Source organism: Indicator indicator, chromosome 19, assembly GCF_027791375.1.
Source record: "Indicator indicator isolate 239-I01 chromosome 19, UM_Iind_1.1, whole genome shotgun sequence".
Lineage (NCBI taxonomy): Eukaryota > Metazoa > Chordata > Aves > Piciformes > Indicatoridae > Indicator > Indicator indicator.
This window is the reverse complement of record NC_072028.1, coordinates 7,059,743-7,081,930: the sequence shown is the minus strand read 5'-3', so window position 1 is coordinate 7,081,930 and position 22,188 is coordinate 7,059,743. Positions and strand designations below refer to the sequence as shown.

The 22,188-nt window shown below is 39.6% G+C and overlaps 1 protein-coding gene across 1 annotated transcript; it reads left to right on the top strand.

Moving 5' to 3' along the window:
• The first annotated feature begins 1,921 nt into the window (after positions 1–1,921).
• On the top strand, positions 1,922–21,395 carry MLYCD (malonyl-CoA decarboxylase). The gene is made up of 5 exons (XM_054389484.1): positions 1,922–2,470; positions 11,469–11,581; positions 11,699–11,855; positions 12,355–12,501; positions 20,838–21,395. The coding sequence occupies exons 1-5, from the start codon at positions 1,922–1,924 to the stop codon at positions 21,369–21,371; spliced, it is 1,500 nt and encodes a 499-aa protein (XP_054245459.1). The 3' UTR covers positions 21,372–21,395.
• The last annotated feature ends 793 nt before the right edge of the window (positions 21,396–22,188 follow it).

Below are 22,188 nucleotides of genomic sequence, written 5' to 3'. Positions count from 1 at the left end.
GCTCCCTACAGGACAAGGAGATGAGGACAATAACACACCTAGGCAAGGTTAGAAGGGCAGGCCTGGGTAGCAGACAGGTTCAACCAAGAATCCAAGTCAACAAGCAACTCTGTGGTGTAAGGTCAAGCCAGGAACATCAGCTAGGATCAGGCTCAATGATAGGCACAGCCTTGTAATCACTAGGCATGGCCACAGCGTTAAGGGAAATCCAAACCAGGCAAGGAAGCAAGTCTGGCAGCCTGGGATCAAAGACACCCACAGCCAAGCACAGCTGAACTGAAGACACTCCTACAACACAGCCCAGCAAGGGAGTGAGAGCTCCCAGGCTGAGCTGACATGAGGCTCCTGGGCCCACAGGTGGGTGTGAGAGAAGACTCTAGATGAATCTGGTGAGGGTTGTTAACATTTGTTAATGCCCTCAGGTCCTGACAGAAAGAGACGTGTTTTCATTTTTCAAGCAGCAGCTGAAGCAGATAACTTTTCCCTAGGGGGGAAAAAAGAAGCAATAGAAGATTTCAAAAGAAACATCTTACTTTACAAGGCCTTGTAACTGAGAACCACAATGTTTTTTTGTTGATGAACAATACAGGTAGCTAGTTTTTATGGCCTGTGGGTTATACAAGTGAACTATGTTATTGGAAGAATTGTAACCAAGGCCAACCAGAGAGGGCTATCAAAATGAAAAGAAGTGATTTCTATGTAGGATTTTTTAAATAATTTGATCCTGAGAAATGCCGACCATTTCCTGGGAAGCCATAAGCCTTCAAGCCATCACCACTCTCCCTGTACTAACATCTCAGTCTTGGGCTTCTTGAAATTTCCAGGAATCTCCAGATCATACAGAAACTGAAATGGTGCACAGTGGTTTCTACTAGTATTTCTATAAATGCCTTAATGATTTATTTCTTATGTACATGTATCTGCATAACAGTATCTGTGCTTTCTGGCCCATGAGTCAAAAGCACCTGCTTTGTCCTAATGGTTTCAGAAGCGGGCACGCACAACCAAAACTGCCAAAGATTAACTAGGCTCCTGGAGACTTTTAGCACAATGCTTGGGCTTACATGAACCAAATCTGCATCTTGGGTTGTAAAGAAGTTTGACAAATACAGCAGATTAAAATTCATTAGTAAATATATAGAAGGAAGAGTTCAACTTCTAGCTACCTTTTATTGAAAAAAACCTCCACAAGTCTGTCCAGCTCTTGTTATGAAGCACTGTTAAAAAATGTTTTAAGTCGAAGGAGTACTTGGCTAATGGATGCCTATTTAAAGCTGCAGCATTGCTGCCTATTGAGCACACATACAAATATCTCTTATGCATCCTCAATCTCCAAAAATATGAGTTTGGGAATCTGACACAGCAGCTTTCTTTGACAGCCCATTTCCTGTAGTGGTGATGCAGAAGGACTAGCCAGCCAAATTTTCAGGGTTTTCATTTTTGCTGAAAATGAAGTTACAGCGTTTTTATCAGTGAATTTCCGAAACTTAATACGTTGCCTTCCCCTCAGATGTAGCTGGGCTGTGAGGAGAAGATGGGCAGGTACGGGAAATCGGGGAGTGACAGGTGAGAAAGATACAGACCGCAATGGCTTGTACAGTAACGGCTAGTGAAAGGTGCACTCAGGGAGGGAAAATCTCGACCTACAATCGCCAGTTACGCCTCTGGGCGCAGCAGCCACCCTGGGCTAAGGCGCGCCCACTGTGAGGCAGCACAGTGACCCCACCGTCTGCGCGCCACGCTCAAGATGGCGCCCGACACCACGCCAACCGTGCCACACTCTTCCCGCTTTCGATTGGCAAGGGAGACTGGCAGTCTATGTTCCAAACCAATCGTCCCGGCTGCTGCGGCGCTGGAGGCGGTGCTGCGGCCTGGCCCTGCTTCAGGTTGAGGAACGATATCGGAAGAGCCGAGGCGCGGCATGAGTCGCCTGGGCCCGTGTTTGAGCCCGCGGCCCTTCCTTGGGTCCTGGGCAGTGTCGCGGCGGGTGCGTCGCTTCTCGGTGGCGTCCGGTCTGCGCCAGAGCCCGGCGGGCTCCGGCACTGCCTCTGTCGCAAACATAGAGGAGCTTCTGAGTCGCTCCGTCCCGCCGCTGCCGCCCTACGAGACCAGGGAGAAGGCTCCGCGGCCAGCGGAGCTGCGCAGCGCAGAGTTCATGCGGTACTACCGCGGCCTGGAGGCCGGGCCGCCCAGGGCCGAGCTGCTAACCCGCTTGGCCCGCGACTTCGGCGTGGACCACGGCCGGGTGGCGGAGTTCAGCACCAAGGTGCTGCAGGCCCGGGAGCAGCAGAGGGAGCTGGGGGCCCTGCTGCAGGCCGAGGACCGCCTCCGTTATTACCTCAGCCCCCAGTACCGGGGTCTCTTTCAGCACCTGGGCCGCCTGGAGGGCGGGCTGCGCTTCCTGGTGGAGCTGAGGGGCGACCTGGTGGAGGGGCTGGCGACCAAGGCGGTGGACGGGCCTCATGTCAAGGTGAGGGCTTAGTTACGGGTGGGTGGCTCTGAAAGGGAGTCGGGGGGACGCCAGGTGGGATGTAGTTTGGAGCTTCCTGCTCACAGTGCTACTCGTGAATCCTCCACATTGAGCTGGAAAGTGTCCCATGAATATGATTCACTGTTGGGGCCTTTATAGTGTGACGTAAGTGAAGCCCCCTCCCTCATTCTGTGGCACCAGGGGGAGCTGGCTTTGCTGACAGCTCAGGAAGGGAGTGGCCCACGGTGTGAAGCAATGGGGTTTCCAAACTGAGGTGGCAGTGGCAGGCTGAGCTGTAAAAGGATGGCTTTAAGGCAGTGGGGGAAGTGCCACTGACACAACTTGACAAAATGGAGCTAGTGTTGGGGCTATCAAGCTGCATCCTAACCTCACTGCAGAAGTGACATGTAGGAGTTCAATACATGGCCTCAAGTGTCGTAGCAGCCACATCATGTGCATGGTAAAGCGTATCAACAAGAGAAAGGAGACCTCAAGACTTAGCTCAGTAGTGTCTACAAAATAGGTGAGGTGGAACTTCCCCAGTGGTTACATGGTATAGTAAAGTGACATGGCAGTGGAGGAAGGACTGATGTAGTACGTTACAGTGGCAGGACTTCCCGGAAGGCAATGAAGAATGACAGCATGTTGGTCAGCTGCCCTGACCACAACTTGTTTGTCAATATTCAGATCCAAATTAAGTTTGACATAAAGAGAATGGCTTTAATGTCAGTGCTGTCAATAAACCATGCTCATCACAACTGAAGTAGCAACAGCATTTATAATGTTTCACATCCATTGTATCATCTTAAGTAAAAACAGACTAAAATTGCAAAATTGGTGGGATAGAAATATTTAAACAAGCTGGATGTACATGCATTAGATAATACAATATGTTCAGAAACAAACATTTGAAAGTAGGAAAATACTGTCTACAAAACTACAACTTCAATAAAAGGGCTGTCATAAGCATTCTGTTATGTTTTCTCAGAATATGTTTTTTTACTCTTTGGGCTCATGGTATGAGTGAGCCTAGTTCCACATATCTGTTCTTGCAGTCTTTTTTGTGCTGGTTGATCAGTTTTATTTTTCAAATCTGGTATTCTTGAAAAATGAGATTTGGTGATAAAGAGCACATTAGCCAGGAACGATTAAGAGAGAACTCGTCTGTATTGGCTGCATTGGTTTGTTGTTTTTTTTTTTTTTTTTTTTTTTTTTTTTTTTTGTTTTTGTTTTTGTTTTTGTTTTGTTTTGTTTTGTTTTGGTAGTTTTTTTTGTTGTGTTTTTGTGGTGGTTTGGTGGTTTTTTTTTTGTTTGTTTTTTGTTTTTTTTTTTTTTTGATTGGTTTTGTTTCTGGCTATATTTGCTGTAAGAACTGACTCTGGATACTGTTTCTTTTCAGTTTGGAATTTCATTATGGTCATTCTCATCTGTTTTTCAAAGCAACCAAGACCTAGAACTATATACTGTTCCAGTGTTCTTGCAAGCATGTTTGGGAAAGGCATTACATCTATCTTCTGAAATAAGCATCTTGCTTGGCGTTTTAAGATCTCTTTGCTTTGATTGCAACTAAGTGTCAGAATAACTACAAACCCTAGGGGAAGCCCAACCGCAGGAAATCTTAATGCAAGTGCAATTATATAATGCAATGGAGGCAATTACTAGCTGGTGCAGGTGGTTTGTGATGAGTTGCTGTATTTAATTTGGTGCCTTAAGACATAGGTGTGAGATACTGTGTTACCTGTTCTGAGGCTAAATGTCAAGGGCAGAGAGAACTGTATGGCAGAATATCCAGCCTATGGATTTGGGGCTAGAGGGGTTGTTGAAGTTCTTATGATATGAAATATATATTGGGATCTTTTAATGGACAGTTTCAGAACATGGTTCTTTGTTGGTTTCCCTAACTGCAGGAAAGAGATGAAAAATACTATAGAAAAGCCGTGGCACTTGGTATGGATGTTACATGTCAGGACTCACTGTTATATGATGAATTCTTGTCTTAAGATATTATTGTAAAACAAGCAGAAGCAAATTACCTGATGCTTGTTTCTCCATTGGTTTCACTGTTCCTGAATCATTAACACAATAGATGATGCACTTGCAAACCAATGCAGTGTTGTCTTCAGTCACTCCCAAGTATATACATCTTCATAATACCCTCAGTTGTTTCTTATAAATCACCTCTCAAGTTGAACTGATGATTAAATTAAAAATAAAAAATGTGAATGCTTACCTTACTCTGATTTTGTGTACTTCATGACATGTGCCTGGCTGCACTGCACTCCAAAATGTGTCTCATTATCAGACTTGTGAAAGATTCTGAGCACTGAAGCCACTGAACTATTGTAGCCATGTCCATTAAATCAGAAGTCATAGTGCCCTGGCTGTCAGGAACCAGTGTATGGCAAATTAAGTTGAAAAAGCTGACTTAGGAGAAATTGAAAAGAATGGTGACTGCCTTACCGGAAGAATTCCATAGATCTTGAACACAGACTCTTAAAAATGCATTGGAAGTGCTTAAAGTGATGAATTGTGCAGAGAGAAGAAACATGGTACAAATAAGGTTTAGTTTATATTTAAGTTAGTTATTAGAAGACAAGACAGAAAAATTGAAGGTATCTTCAGTGACAAGTTGTTATGACACAGTAAATGTCATTCTGTGGATGTTTAAAAGATGTTGAGTACTCTTGACACAAGTTTCATGATAATCAAATGGCAAAATTCAGCAGTAAACTGTATTGATGAAGCTATACACCTTTTTTTCCCCCAAAGAGTCCACCAACAATGTGTACAGGACATACTGTATAGAGAAAGTTCTCTTCACAATCTGTCCCAGACGTGGATTTTCTTACCTGTTAACCATATGAATCGATTTTTGTTGTTGTAAGCCTTATGGATAATGTCAAAATGACCATTAAAAAAAACCAAAACAGTACTAGCACATAAGAAGTTATTTGAACAATTAAATTACAATAAAGCTGGGCCTGTTGAATGATGCTGTTTGATTTTTTTTTTTTCCCACTCTCTCATTTTCTGTCGCTGTGTTCTGTTCCTTACACTGAAGGACACACATTTTCCAGTGTCTTTGTAAATCAGTTGGTGTTCTGGTGAGCCCTTGCAATGCATAGAGTGAAATTTGCTGAAAATCTGTTTCCTCAGTGTTGCTCTTCCTCTTACTGTCACCAGCAGTACTTCTTTTTCTGTGCCAGCATTTTTCTCTTGAGATTTTTTTTTAATATTTTACTTGCTTAGTCAGTTTCAGCATTTGAAATATGGACTCTGGTGAAAAATGCAAACCAAATTGTTCAGCTATTCCTTTTAAAATATTCTTCATCTTTCCATGGTTTAGAAAAAGTCAAATGTCAAAGTTTCAAATTGCTGGCAAAAGATAATGAAAAAGAGCATTTTTGTCAAATTGATTAATAAACAAACCTGCTTCCATAATTAAGCAGTTTTTGGAGTGTATCTGTAGTCTTGATGTACATGGCTTTTTGGGGAGGGGAATATTTTGTGGTGGTGGATGTCTTGCCTATAAACGTTCACAGAAGGATGTATTTATTTCATCAGGCTGTGCTGCCTTGAAAGACTGGTCTCATTGCTGATGATTCATCAGTGGCTTAGAGTATCTGTTCATTCAGATGGAACAGGGCTATGTGGAGAATCTGATATTGAAACAGTTTACTTCAAAGATGTAAGAAGCCTTTAACTAAAGAAACAAATGAAAATGAGAAGTTTTTCTATTAAAAGAAGTGCTTGGTGTTTGCCTATTGAAAGTCCTGTGTAGCCATTTCATTATTGTAGTTTGATTTAAATTCTAACCATACATGAAGAGAAAGGCACCACAGGAGTTTTATAACTTCTGTGTATTTGTAGCTGCACTGAAAAGGAAATGTGGAAATAAAATTAAATGGATCTTCATGATGCTGGAGGAAAATTACAGAATACATTATATGGCCTACTGAGATTTTGGTTTTGCCCAAACTGTCTCGAATATTTCTTAAACAGTCCCTAGTTTTCACTCTGCATTTTGAAAGACCTGTTAAAACAAGGATTACCCACTGCTGGGATGTAAATACAAAATATTTTTCTATTTCTTCGTAACATATCAACAGAGAAGCAGCTTGGACTGTTAGATATGGGTTGATGAAGCATTTCTTTTTAGTGTTTGTTAAAGAGATTGCAGTAAAATAACAACGTGACTATGTCACTTAAAAATGCTTGTGCAGACTTTACTCATTGTCTAAATGAGGAAACATGGGGGAAAAAGGGGAAATTTTTCTGTTAAGACATCAAACAATATAAAATACAAGAGCCAGAAAAGTTTTCAGCACTACAATAATTACGATTAGCAAGAAAACAGCAGAAAACCAGTACCCTTTTGTGTGACACTATTGGATCTTGTTTTATTCTCTATTGTAAGGGGTATTTTACTTTTTAGTAGTTTGAGAGGGAAATTGAAGTATTTTCGTCATCAGAAAGGCAGCTTTTCCTAATTAAAAAGTTGAAGTTTTTTCATAAGGCTTTTCCCATTGATTGTGCAATAAATAGGGACCTGATGTGGAGATGAAAAGCCTGTAATTTGCTGTCATGTATCAAGAACACAGAATTAAATAAATAATTTTCATAATTGATTATATTCTACTAATAGAAACTGAAGTATAGCTGATGATTTTAAGTGGTAATCTGAGTATGTCTTGTTGCTGAAATTTAAAATTGGGATGCTGGATAATGAGTATGTGCATTTTTCCTTTTAATGAAATGTTGGATGTGTAATTTTATGACTAAAAAGGCCTATAAAAGGAAAATAAGAATTTCCCTACCACTAAATTTACTAAGTAAGCAAACCTAACTTGAGGCTGTTGGAGTCAAGCCTTTCAGAAGCTTAGTATATACAGTGATATTAAACACAACTCAGAATTTTGCTGAGTTGACTTGAATTAAGCACATTTTGGGCTAAAGTGTTCTATGTCTTTCTGCAGTGAGAAGTTTTTTCAGCGTAGACAGTTGTATTTGGACTAAATGATTGTTGAAGGGGTCCCTTCCAGCTGGAACTATTCTTATCCTTTGGCCTGCATGCTGCCCTGTTGAGTTAGAAAGCAGCATTATTTACAATTGGCAGATTATTTTAATTGACTTGTAATGCCCCATAAACAATATTGCTTTCTTCCAGAATCATTACTGAAGGCATATCTTCACTTTCTTTATTTACAGTTGCATTGCTTTTAGACCTGAAATAGCTCTCTAGTGTGTTCATGCAGAGTAGCCTTCAGTTCAGCTGGACATTGTAATGTACCATCCTATGGGCTGTGCTTGCTAAACCTGTGGGTGCTTCAAAGCAGCAAAATGCATGATTCTTGTGTTTTCCACTTCTACCAGTTTCCATGTAGTATAACTGGCTTTCTCCCAAGTCACTCATTGCCTTCTGAGCCTTGTTAGTGCCAGTAGGTGCAGAGCGATGTGTTCAAAATAATGACTAGCAGGAGTGCAGCCATCAGCAGTTTTCCTTCCTAGTTTCTGGATTGCAGCTTGAAATGGTGTTCCAAAAGCAGATGGATGGCAAGAGAGCTGTAGGAATCTGTTAGTTTGACCCCACATCTGACAACTCTAGCTTATTTTTCTGGCTTACAGCATGTCCTTACAAAAAGGATAAAACAAACAGTCCTGAAATACCTAGAGACTTTAACTATGGGAAGGGATATTTGACCAAAATGATTTGTAGTTATTTTCCAAAAACTTAGAGCTCTGCAGAAACAAGGATTCACAAGGGAAGTATCTAAAGCCAGAATAAACAAAACAGTCAGAATATACTTGTTTAGGACACTTATGCCTCTACAGCTAAAGAGGGAGGAAAAAAAAAAACCAAACAATAAAATGAAAACCAAACCAAAACTCTTTGCAGGTGGGGGGGGGTACTTGGACTATAGTTCAGCCTTTCCCATTAAAACAGTTGCTGATGCAAGCCTTGCTGAGTTTGCAGGCCAGTGCCTGCTCAGTTGTACTGCCCAGGAGCTGCAGTCCCTTCCTGACTTAGCAATGCCAGAAAGATCCTTTTTTTCATAGAGGCTCTTCTGCAGACAATTCTGGGCTCTTCTCAGTACAGTTTGTTTTACCTGCTGCTTTCTCTTTAATCCACTAGCCTAGAAGCATCACTAAAACCAGTTTTGCGAGTACAGATTACAGCTACTCAGTAAGTGCAGTTGACTGATGTATTGTCAGAGTGTGTCAAGTGTTTATGTGCCCTGAGCCAACAGTAATTATGCATTTTCCACAATAATGTCATATTGTAGAAATAATCTGCTCCTTTGAGGTAGCAAGGCAGCACAGCTTTAACATACATGGCTGCTAAAGCCCCCTAAAATCATCAGGCTGGCTACAAATATGCACTAGATCCGGGGAAGGTATACTGCTTATATCCCTCTTAATTATTCTGGTTACAAAGTGTTGGCATAGCTAATCTGGTCGTTTTTAATGTCACCTATTATGTTACTTCCTCTCCCTGCTAGTGTTGTGTAGGATAATGTTCCTGTGAGCCAGAGAAGGCAGGAGCATTTTAAGCAAACTGTCAGTGAAAAATGGTGAAGGGTGGCTATTCCTAGGGTGGGTTTTGTTGTGTGACCCCTCATGTCTCTTAATTCTTCAGTGCTTTCTCCAGATAGTTGCGTTTCTGTATTTTCTTGAGAGGTTTCTATTTATATTGATGCTATGCATTACGTGGCTTCCATTGTTTTCCAGTGGAGATTGCTTACCCTGTAAATGTAGGTAAGGTGAATTTTGTTTGTATTATTTCAGTGTCATATTAATTTAGCAACTTCCTGTTTACTAGTGTATACAAGCTTTGTTCAGCTTTGGAGTACAAGTGCAGGTGGAAGTACAATTTGGTAGAAGACTTTAAGCATGGTGTGTTGTATAACTGAAAAAGAGCTCTACTGAGAAAGGCTAACAGAAAACTGATGCACAAAGCTTGGAGAGCTGACCTCATAGATCCTCCCTGTGTTTGGATCAACGCAACTGACATTTTTGCTGTTTGAAGCATATGTCAATTTATGCTTCAATAAGTAAGATCTTATTTTCTTTTATATTTGAGTATGCTACTGAAAAAAAAATACAGATAACATAACATATTCATGCATGAACGAATTGTTCAATATAGATGAATGGCTGTTTTCTTTAGTGGTTCCCATAGCAGCCATTTCTGCCTAAGGAAGGACAGATACCAAACCAAAGCCTCTGTGTTTTACTAACACAGTTTTGTAAGCATAGAAACAGATAGGAAATAGGGAGGCTGAAGGAAAGCTTAACTCTACACTTCAGCTATGGTAAAGAGCCAGGAAACTCCATGACTGGTCATCACAGTCAACTTTACTCTGAATATTACAGGAGGAGTTAAGTATGACTTTGAGTGGTTTGATGTAGGTTGAAATACCTGATCACAGCTAGCTGCAAGCATGGTCAGGGCAGGAAACTTTTTTTTTTTTTTTTTTTAAGTATGTTGAATTAAAGTATAAACCAACTTCCCTCCTCCCCCCCCTCCCCCCCCTCCCCCCTCCCCAATCTTGGAATACCTATAGCAGTTACTTTGGCCGACAGGAACTTTCTTTGATATGTGGCTCTTGACAAGGCTGTCTAGAACCTTCATTTTAGGTTACAATAGGAAATCTTTTTTGTGGATGTCTTGAAACTACATCTTAGCGTTGGGAAGATGTTACAAGTAGTAAGCATTTTCTGGAGATATTTTTTATATTCTGTTATTTAGCTTAAATGAAGCAATCTGAGGTATGTTATAGCATATTTTTTAAAAATTTTATTTACAGCAGTGACTATTTAATATTCTGAATGGGAGAGTTAAGTTAGTTTCAGGTAAGCCTATATTTCTGATCAGGCTGTTTGTGAGTTGATGCTGGGATCACGCTGTGTCCTGTAAACAAAGCAAATGTAAGAAAGAAAAATAAGCTCTATAATCTCTTTAAGGAATATATCCATACTGTGCTGAGTTCAATAATACTTTCTGAACTCAAAGAATTTTAGGCAGCAAAATCTTTAATAATATAGACAGTAGGAAATTAGTAGGAAATATAAAATTCATTATTCATGACAATGAATGTTCCTGAAAGTATTTGGTATTACAGTTGGCTTTAATTCTGTATCACACTGTTCCAAATGTGCTGTGATTTTTGTGTTCTGTGCTGCTTCTTGCTCAAAATTGCTAATTTCTCTAAAGAAGAAAAGTCCTGTAAAACCTATTATTTTATCTGCATCCCAGTCAAGGATACTAATTTTGTAATTTCTCATCCTGAGTGGTCATGTGCAGCTCCTGTGCTGGGTTGTTCAATTCATGCTGAATTCCAAATTGGATGTGCATGTATGGGTTCCAGTCACCTCCAGCAGATCTGTATGTTCCTTGGAGATCTGTCAAAAGCAGAAAGTTCCATGTGTGGGACATGGTGGTGAATGTGTAGGACTAAATACCTGCTCTGGATCTTTCTCCTAAAGAGCAATGTAAAAAATGTTAGTAGAGATGACTAATAGAAGAATATGGTAAGAACCTGGAAAATTTCAGTTTGGTGAGTTGCTTTCTTACATTAATAAGCCAGTAGTACAAATCTTTGTAAGACAGGAACTGCTGAGATGCAGAAAATGAGAGCTAAATTCATGTCCTTATTTTCATCAAATTTCCCATGTTGTTTTTTTTCTGAGCACCTGTGACCTTGAGTCAAGACTGCTTAAATACTTCCAGTCTGCTTTTCATCTAACATTGTTTTCCATTCTCTTCTATTTCTCTCTCTGCAGTTTGCTGCAGACAAGTGTCTTTGAACACTTCCGTTGTTCTAGTCCTGTGGGAGGAAGCTTGAACTATTATGTGACTGACCTTTGAGAACTTACGCAATAATTTCATTGAACTTCCCAGTGTTGTAGTGTGAAATAATCAGGGTTATATTTGCTCACATTTGTATGTTCTACCTATCTTACTTAGCCAATAAGTTCATCTTTCTTCTGCTTGCAGGAAATGAATGGAGTTCTCAAGAACATGCTTTCAGAGTGGTTCTCGACAGGATTCCTAAACTTGGAACGGGTCACTTGGCAATCACCTTGTGAAGTACTCCAGAAAATCAGTGAGTAAGTGCTAAAAGTTTTCATCACTGGGAAATGTACTGAGCTTCTGGGGTTGGCAGCTGATCTCTATTTTTAAATTAAAAAAATGAACGTAATTTTGTTTTCTCTTTCCTCATTGAGTTCTGAAGCTGTGCATCCTGTTCGAAACTGGGTTGATATGAAGCGTCGAGTTGGGCCATATAGAAGATGCTACTTTTTTTCTCACTGTGCAATCCCAGGAGAACCATTGATAGTCTTGCATGTTGCACTAACCAGTGATATCTCCAGCAACATCCAGGTACAGTTATTGATGCGTTTAGTGCACAGCAAAGTGCTCAAATTGCAATGTACTTCTCTTGAAATCTGTATTTCCTTATAATTCGGGAATATTTGGTTTGGTTTCATGTTTTAAGGGATGAGAGATTTAGCATTTAAAAACTACAGGGCTATTCTGTGTATCTGCTGTATTACCTAAGTTGAAATGTTTTGCTCAAGTTCAAGAATAATAAGAAAAATATATGAGAAGATAGCAAATGAGATTAAAACTTCAAAGCTGTTGTGATTACTTCTGAAATTTTTAAACCATGTAATTTCCTGCATTTGCCAGTGGATAAACAGCTCTTCTTTCAACTTTTTTGATTAGTTTCCTGTCGTTTCTCACAGAGAGTAATGAATAAAACAGTGGGGAAAAGTGTTAACACACTTGAAAGTTAAAAAGTAAGACTTTCTCCCCCATAATGGTGATGGTAGCTGCTATAAACCGTTTTGGTTTTGATTTTTTTTTTTTATTTTCCCAGGACATAGTGAAAGAAGTACCTTTAGAAACAGAAGAGGCAGATAAAATTACAACAGCAATTTTCTACTCCATCAGTTTGACTCAGCAGGGACTGCAAGGCGTAGAACTTGGGACTTACCTCATCAAGCGGGTTGTAAAAGAGCTGCAGGTAGGTGTGACAGGGTGCACTTAAGATGCTGTTTGGCCAATATGCTTCTCTTATATTCCTGCTTTGGTTCCCATTTTGTGTCAGTGTTCGAGGCAGGGAGCTGCTACGTCTGCACTTGCACTTGTAGCTTTTTTACCAGATCAACCTTTGAGGATGTGTAAAGAGTTGGAAGAACATTTCTGCTATTGGTTAATGTGTGCCAGATGTAGATACTGTTACGTAGTTGATATATACTGTGGGAATTGCTTGTGTTTGCCCGATTCTGTGCATATGTTGCCTAAAAATTAAATTTCTACGTTTCTACTGAATGCAAGCTTTAATATATCTGTGTTTTGCAATGTAGTGTGTTACATGGTGTTCTCTACTGTCTCTCAGTTGAGTGAACAGGGCATTGTTAATGTATGTTTGTGACATTTCTTTCCCATGGTGTTTCTTGCAATATTGTAAAGAAAATGTCTTTAACATTTGAAAGTCACAGGGATCAATTAATTCATGCAAGTCAATTCTCCGAATTTGTGTAATATCATTGAATGCTATAGAATTGCTGGTAATAGTTTTAGAGCTTTATGTGCAGAGTGGTGTGAAAGAGACAGTTACATTTCTGTCTTTAGTACATTGTTTTATTTTATGGTCTTTACTACTGAAATCATTAACAAAGCTACCTCTTAAAAGTGATGATCACTACTTGTGTTTATTTTCCTTGTTCCAACATCTGGATTAGTAACAATGTCTGGAAAACTGTCTGTGATTTAAAACTTCGGTTCTACTTAGAAAAAAAAATTAAAATTGGATGCATCATATTTTTAATTATATAAAATGATTGATTAATCAACTAATGAATCATTTCTGGCTGCCCTGAAGTTTGTTGTTTTATTTTTAATTGATCTTTTTGGGTGAGTTTTGTTGCTTCTTACTTTTGGAAATGTAGTGGTCCAGGTGTAATTAGGCCAAGCTATCTGTCTGATCTTGGCTGTGGGGAAATTGGAATAAATTTATGCAGTTATCTCCTTTCAAATCTGAAAAATAACTTCAGATCTGAAAAATTGAGTTGCTGTCATAAAATAACCCTTTTGTCAACATATTTGTCTGTCACTAATTGCTTAGAACACTTGGAAGAGTTACCAGTGAGTTATAAGGAAAAATAGACATACCATACTTAGATAACCTATGTGCAAGTTCTAACATTTGGTGTGTCCAGCAGGAGAAGGCGTTTCTTATTTATAGTAATGACAAAGTTTCTACTTTTTGTGTTGTAAAATCCAGCTCTTCCCCAGTGTTTGTGAAATGGGAACCCATTTGGCTGAGGTACCTTTAAATACATCCTAATCCCAAAATTAATGCCTCAAGCTTAAATAACTTTTGATATTGAAAGACAAATGCTTTCCATACAATGCCAAAGATGGAGGTCTTCCCCTCTACTTAAATTTCATGCCCTGCTTTAAAATGCTATGAAAACCATACTGTTATTAGTAAGTTTTTATATGGCAAATTTGACATATACCTAGCTGACTATGCAGGTGAACTGTTTATTTATATTTATTCTGTATCTGTCAAGGGCACAGTAACCTCCATGTATTACCTTTGCACCATTCCTTTTCTTGATGGGTACCCTTGTTAGGGTACTACTGTAGAGCTAACAATATGTGAAGGATAATCCAGGAGTGTTTATCCATGATGGATGTGGTTCTCTTAATAGTTTTTCTTCCGCTTTTCAGTGTTAATATTTTTTTTCTTTTCTCTGCTTCCCACTTTCTTTCTACTCTTTCATGTTTTCATCTTCTTTGTTTGGAAGTGCTGCTCTTGAATTTGTTGCCTTGAATTCTGCAAGAACCATCGCCCATTACGTATTTTACATCTGTGAATCATCATACTGATGGTATCAGAATTACTGGATGGGTCTATAATGCCTGCTTATTAAGCTTTTGGTGTAAATGTTGTGACTCACATCTCTGAGCTTCACCTTTCAGCTTAGAGAAGCTCTGGTCATGTGCAAGCAGAGGACTTTCCAAGGTTGTCTGTGTTCGAGCTGGACATAATTCTTGGAGCAGCATTATAGTCACTTACTTTAAAGCAGTAGTGCTGAGTTGACTTGGTGGCAGCAGCTGAAACAATACAGCCTCAGCAAAAAAATCGTGGGTCAAAAATTACATCTCATTAAGCAAGCAACCAGCAGCCGTTTTAAAAATAGATAGTTGGGAACTCTGATAGGAAGAGGATTTTTTTCTATAACCTTTGAATGGCTGTGCAGTAAAGAAATCTTTATTTGAAGTGCTGCTAAATCACCAAGTGCTCCAGGTTGCAAAAGCAGAAACTGTCTTTAACTGATAATAAAATGCTTTGGGAAGAAGAGACCATTCGAAGGGGCTGAGGATTTTGTTTCTTATTGTATTTGAATTGCTGATTGCTTTTATAACTTGCTGCTTATTTGAGTTTACTTTTGTGGACATCTGCCTGATCCCCGGATCGTTACTTCATTCATATTTTCCTAAGGCACTGCAGACTCTTACAACTTCTTTTTATCCCCTAGTAAAAATGCCTTATCTGACTTTGCCTTAACTTAACCTGCTCTGACACTTCTACTTGTAAGTACCATTGTAACCTCAAAACTGAATTCTCAGCTGTCATTCTTCATAAGGAAAACTCCAAATTCCTGTCATGACTGTCTATCATTAGATCAGAGAAATATACGCACTAAGTTAGGAAAATGGTAATAGCCACTCTTATAAATTTTCCCCCACCATTGGAGCCTTTTTTTTTTTTGGCAAGATTTTACAAAAACTATTCTGAATCAGTGGTCTAGCAGGTATCTACAAGATAAAGTCACACCTTATAAATTCAGTTGGTACCAGAATCCTTAAAACCTTATCAATGGACCATTAAGATAGAGCTTATTATTTCAGAAATCTTGCTAACTTGCTGACCTGGTCACATACACTGTGAAACATGAACATGTGTAGCATAGCACTTCTCACCTTCAAACACTTTAATTCCCTCATGGAAGTGTGTCTTGCAAATGGGATTTTATTAGATCTGTTAGAGAAAGTGCAGCAGCAGAGGCTCTGGCAAAGATTACAACCCTCAGTGTTAAGCACTGTTAGTTTGAAGCACTGCGTGGAAGTTAATGGCTGGTCACTAGTTTAAGCAGATGGAGGATGGATGAGGTTGAGTCATAGAAATGGGTGCTCGGTTTCATCTTTTTATATGTGCACAGTCAGCAGTTTCCTTAATCTCTACCTAGACCTTATGATTTGGTATTTTTCACAGGTATAGTAATATAGTTGGGTGAAAGGAAGGGATATGACAGAGATCAAGACAGGACCCAGGGGGACGTAACTTGTGCCACATGCATTGGGCAGACTGGAAGGTGTGCTGCTCAGAATAGAGGACGTTTCTGGTTTTGGAAGTTGCTTGACAAAAGCTTCCTGCACAAATAATATGGAAGGGTTTTGTAAATGTGCTTCTATTGTTATCTGAGCATTATTATGTTTGGATTATTTTGGGTAAGCAGTGGGATGAATTCATTAGACTGCTGATATTACTTGGTCCCAGTTCTTCATGTGCAAATCAAAAAATAGGCTACCTCTGTGTTCTGTGTAGTCCCTTGGTTATATTAATGTACATAAAGTAGGGAACAGAAAACAGAAATAATCTCTTGTATTTCTTAAATTTAAGCTTGTATCGTTCTCAGAGATGAATTGGATTTTGAAACAATTTCTGACAACTGGTAAGAAAACAAACTTCAAATTGGGTGCTGGAGGACAAGCAGGCAGATGCATTTCCGGCAGGCTGATAGGTGCTGGTGGATGCATAGACAGAGAGAGAGATTTCTCATTAGACAGACATTTAATTCAGAATGTGTTTATAGCCACTCTAAATGGTCTGTAGCTCCACAGAAGGTACATCATAGCAATTCAGTCTGCAGATGACAGACACAGATAACTGTGGTGAAGTCTTTGAGAAAACTGCTTAGAATTTTATAGCCTGTGGCATTTGTGGGAGAAAACTGATAGCTACTGTGTGGCTCAATAGAATACTTAACAATTGGTGGCAGATTTTAGCTTTCTGGTTGGGCTGTTGATAATTGCTACCTTAATTTGATGTAGGTGACCTGGGGAGATCATAATTTCCAAAACAGGCTTTGCTTTCATTGATGAAAAATGTGACCTTGGACTACAGCTTTTAGAGTGCAAGGCAGTTTCAGATGAGATATGGACAATAGCAGAAATCTGCACCCTTCTGCAATAAAAAAAACTCCAACAAAACTAAAAGATGACAAAAACTAGAAATCTACCCCAAAACAAAATAAGCAGCTGTTTCTTAATGGTGTGTGGTTTTCTGACAAGAAAATAAACATTAATGGATCTCCACCAATAGCCTTAGAAACTAGCACATCAATTTAGCAACAACATAAATGTGCACACTTTGCCGCATCTATTTGTTTTTGTACAAGAAATGGCTGCCTCAGATAAGCTCCTAAATTCAAACATTTATTACATACATAATAGTCTCCACTGTAGCTTCAAAATGGGGTCACTTTCCTATGTCTTATCTGTCCTAAGAAGTAAAAAATATGCAGCATTTTCCATTTTGTTTTTATTAATAGAATAGGAGCTACTAAATTTTGGGTTAGTTCTGGTGAACTGGTCTCTGCTGAAAATGAATAATAAACAAAGAGCAGTCAACATCACAAGGAAGAAAAATGTCAGTTACTTAATGAGGAACTTTGCATTGGTTGTTACTAATACACCAATATGGGAAGAAATGGTTCATTCTCAGTTTCGTCATTGTGGCTGGCACGTAGTTGCCCTCTTGGCTTTGCAAGCTGGGAGATGCGGTTGGATTTTTTAGCCTCTGGCATGGCTCAGCTCCTGTGTGAAAAGCCCTGTTTGTTAGCTCTTTTCAGTAGCAAACCAGCATTTTCAAATAGTGTGCTTTCTTAGCAGAGATGGTGCAGAAGATTTCCAGACTTGGTGATCAGCAGCCCTTTCTCTTGGTCTAGTCATTTTTTTCCTTCTACCTCAAAGAATTTCTGCTTCTCAAATTGCAACATTACTCTCCTCCTTCCTCTCTCAGGTTTTAACCCCCAAATATTTGTGAAGAATTCATAAAAGAGACCCAAGCAATGTGTTCTCAAAGGCATTATCTTTTGTAGGATAACTAGTATAGTTAGGAGAAAAAAAAAAAAAAGGAAAACGTTTAAGGAATGTAATCCCACCTTTGAGTGAAAAACTAAACACATCCTGTATTCCTTGAATCTCTACTTAGGCTTTGACAACCTTTTTCTCCATCATTTTTTTCTTTTTCAGCCCCACTGCACACTAGTAACATCTGTGTTCCCTCTAGCAGCACAGCCAGGATTTCTCATTGATAGATCATGGCAGAGCTACAAAGATGAAGAGAATGGAACATCTGCTGAAGGAGCTCGGTCTCCTTAGTTTAGAGAAGAGGAGACTTAGAGGTGACCTCATTCATGTTTATAAATAGGTGAAGAACAAGTGTCAGGAGGATGAAGCCAGGCTCTTGTCAGTGATGCCCAGTGGTAGGACAAGAGGCAATGGGTGCAAGCTGGAGCATAGGAGGTTCCATGTGAACATAAGGAAAAACTTTTTCACTGTGAGGATGACAGAGCACTGGGATAAGCTGCCCAGAGAGGTTGCAGGGTCTCATTCACTGGAGACACTGAAAACCTGCTGGGATGTGTTCCTTTATGACCTACTCTAGGTGATCTTGCTCTGGCAGGGTAGATTGGACTAGAGGATCTTTTGAGGTCCCTGCCAACCCCTAACATTCTGTGATTCTTTGAAAAATGTCACCATTTTATCCCCATCTCTGTGTTCTCTGTGTTATGGACTAAAGAGGAACTTTAAAGCATGATGAAGACATAGAAGAACAAAACCCTGTTTGGAAATCCTGTCTGTTTCAGGGGGATCTCGCTGCTGCTTTTCATGCAGACATGAAAAGGGTACTTCTCATTACAGATTACAGGTTTGTGTTTCTGTACCTTAAGGTTCATTTATAGCTCTATCACATCCTAGACAGTTGATGAGTTGTCAGCCATCATTACTGCATTGACTGGCAGAAGGGTACTGGGTCATTGATCTTCAAAAGGGAGTTGTGGCCCTCCCTTTGGACAGAAATTCATCTAGCCACAGTAAGAGCTGACATGCAGAAGGTCAGATGACTTGATAGCAGACTGTCTTGGCAGCTAAGCTACAGCCAGTGAGAGCACGTCTGGTGCTTTCAGCATGCTGAGGGAGGAATGAAGGTAGCAAGTGGTGCTGCTCCTTACTGTCTTGGCAAAACCGAAAGCAAGCAGCTTTTTCTCCAGGAACAAACATCTTGAAGTCAGTTTTCCAGTAGCCTTTAAAAATTGAATTCTGCGTTATCTTTGTCCCTTCTTACTTTCCAGGAGATCTGTGGGTTTATGCTAGTAGTGTTGTCTTTGGTGGGAGCTAGTGTTCAATCAAGGAAAGTGTAGCTGACAAGGGGCCATCAGAACATGACTGTCCTCTGCCATACTAGTTAAGATCCTGCTGCTTTAAAGGTAGTGGATTCCAGATGTGATGATTAGGTACACAAGACACAGAAATGAGTGTTTTTATAAAATAATTTGCATTTTTTTCTTTATTTGGCTCTCAAAGGAGATGATTCTATGATTCTATTTGGAATGGGCTGCCCAGGGAGGTGGTGGAGTCACCATCCCTGGAGGTGTTCAAGAGGGGATTGGAAGTGGCACTTGGTGCCATGGTTTAGATAGTCATGAGGTTTAGGGTGACAGGTTGGACTCGATGATCTTTGAGGTCTCTTCCAGCCTTCTTGATTCTATGATTCTATGAAATGAAGTCTCTCTCTGTAACTTGGTCTGACATTCTTATTTCTCTTTGGTCCTAGGAGAATTCTTTGGCCTATGTATCTGTGTAATAGTTAAAGAACTTCAGATAAGGGGAACCCGTGAGGCATTCCAGTTTATGCAGTTATCAGTCACACACTGAAGAGGTGGTAGATTTGAGCTGGCTGGTTCATCGTAGTGCTGGTAGCCAGCAGAACAACAATGAGCTGTTTGCAAAGGAAAAAGATGTAAATTACTCCAGTCATGGAAGGTAATAGAGGTGGTGCTTGGCTGCAGCCTGCAAGGGAGGTATGCCAGGCCTGTGTTCCCTGCCTTCTGCATCCTCACAAAACAAGTGCAGGTGGCAGTGCAGTGGTGCCCAAGGAGGCAATGGCACAGGTGCAGTTCAGGCAACCTAGCAGCACGCCTTCCATTAGTCTTTGCCAGGAAAGGTGGCATCTGAGCAGTGATGACTTTTTAATGGTTATACTCAAGGTAGAAAAGTGCACTTTGTAGTCATTTAAAGACAATTTTCTGTTGACATTAAGATTCTTCTGTAATGTTGATAAATGTCTTGGTTCTCACCACTTCTTCCTATATGAGCAGTAATTAAAACAACACTGTGGTTGTTTCACTTCAACTCTATCTTTTTTCTATTCCTTGCCCCCCTACTCCTTCAGCAATGTTTACTGATACAATTTTTGTGAATTCTAGATGGCAGTGAGTTTTAACAACCTTCTCTATTTTTTGTGTTGGTGTCCCATAGAACTAACACACAGTTTTCCTCTTGGGTGGTTTGCTTTACATGATTACATAGTTAACAGCTTTTACTGTTAAACAGTAGATATACAGAATAATTTAAACAAGTATTGAATTTTGTGATCAATATTTTTTTTGCTGCAAGGATGCATTTCTTATGTTGCTATTTTATCAAGGTAATTTATAGTTTGGGAATACCATGAAAAGTAGCTGGCCTGCATAAAGAATCTCTTTCAAAACTTTAATACTTCTTTCTAGTAAAATATAGAAGTCATACCTTTCTTGATTTTACAAGAGACTGAAATTAAAAACTGCCCTTGATTTAAAAAAAAATAGTTACATGTAAAAAAATAAAAGTTTTGAAAACTTGTATGTTTATTTTTAAAGAAAGATATTCCTCACAATAATGTCTTGATTGCACGTGATTGTATTTGTTTATTTATGTCTATAAACTGATACACCACTATGCAGTGTTGGTAAGCACTGCGTAAGTATTTTTATATAGATGGGGTGTGTGGGCTGCAATTCAGTCAGTGTTTAAATTTTCTTTGTGCTCTATGACCTATTTTTGGCATGGTGATTTTTTTTTATTTTTGTCTGTGCATATCAGTTAATTCTCAGAATCCTGAGTCTTCACTTGACATCAGGTAAAGGATATCAGTTGTTCTTTTACTCAAACTTCTCATTGTCAGTCATCACAAAACTCATGAATTTATTTTTATTTATTTTTATCTTCTTTTGTCTGCAGAAAGAACTTCCTCAGATAAAAGCTTTTTCTACTCTTTCACCTATCCCAGGATTCACAAAATGGCTTGTTGGTGTCCTCTCCTCACAAACAAAAGAACTGGAAAGAAATAAACTTTTTACAGAATCAGAATGGCAAGAAATCTCTGAGATCACAGGAGACTCATCTACTGAAACACTAAAGAAACTCTTAAATAACAACGAGTGGGTGAGATCAGAAAAATTAATTAAAGTGCTCCACTCACCTTTTATGAGACTCTGTGCCTGGTACTTGTATGGGGAGAAACATCGTGGCTATGCTCTTAATCCAGTAGCAAATTTTCATCTCCAGAATGGCTCTGTGATGTGGAGGATAAACTGGATGGCAGACACAAGCCCTCGAGGCATTGGTACTTCTTGTGGCATGATGGTAAACTACCGCTATTTCCTAGAGGACACTGCCAGTAACAGCGCAGCATACCTGGGGACTCAGCAAATCCAAGCCTCAGAGCAGGTTCTTTCCTTGGTGTCTCAGTTCCAGCAAAATAGTAAGCTTTAATTAAGTATTGTGAAAACTAAGGACAAGTGGTCCTCAGCTCTAAAGAGCTGTGATACTTTGCAGTGTCTACATTTAAGAGAACGTTCCTTGTAAAACAAATTTACTCAGTGCAGTACAACACACAAATACCTAGGTTCTCTTGAGTAGATTGCCATGTATTCATAACCTGATGGGCTGTGATTAGTCAACTGCAAATTGTTATGTACAAGTGGGTTAGAGATACGTATTAAAGGGCAAGTAAAATCCTCTCAATCAGTTACAACTCACTGGTAACGTAAATGGAAAATACTTGAGCTATACCATTATTCAGTTGATAATAAACCTGTATAAACTCTGTCTTTGAAAGGATTCACACTTCTTTCTCATGATATGATACCACCATAGATAGTTCAGTACCAAAGGGTGTGGAAAGAAGTGCTGAACAAAGGTAGATTTTTGGTCAAATATATTAATTAAACAGTAATCCACAAATCGATTTGAATAATTTTCACCCTCCACAAACTCATGTAAAACCTCTTGGTATTGTCTGTTTTCAAACCCATTAAAAATCTCATCAGGTTCTTAATGTGCTGAAGCACGGTAAAGCCTTGCGTTGAAGTGAAGAATCAGGGTCTCAGTGCAGCAGGTGTGCACTGTTGGTATTTGCACTTTTGTCTGCTCACATGTAATGAGCAAGACAGAACTGTGCAGTGCTGCAGAACCACTCTGCTATGATGGAAGGCTGAGAGAGTTGGGGTCATTCCACCTGGAGAAGAGAAGGCTCCAGGAGACCTTATAGTGGCCTTTCAGCAGTTAAAGGGGGTCTGTAAGAAAGATG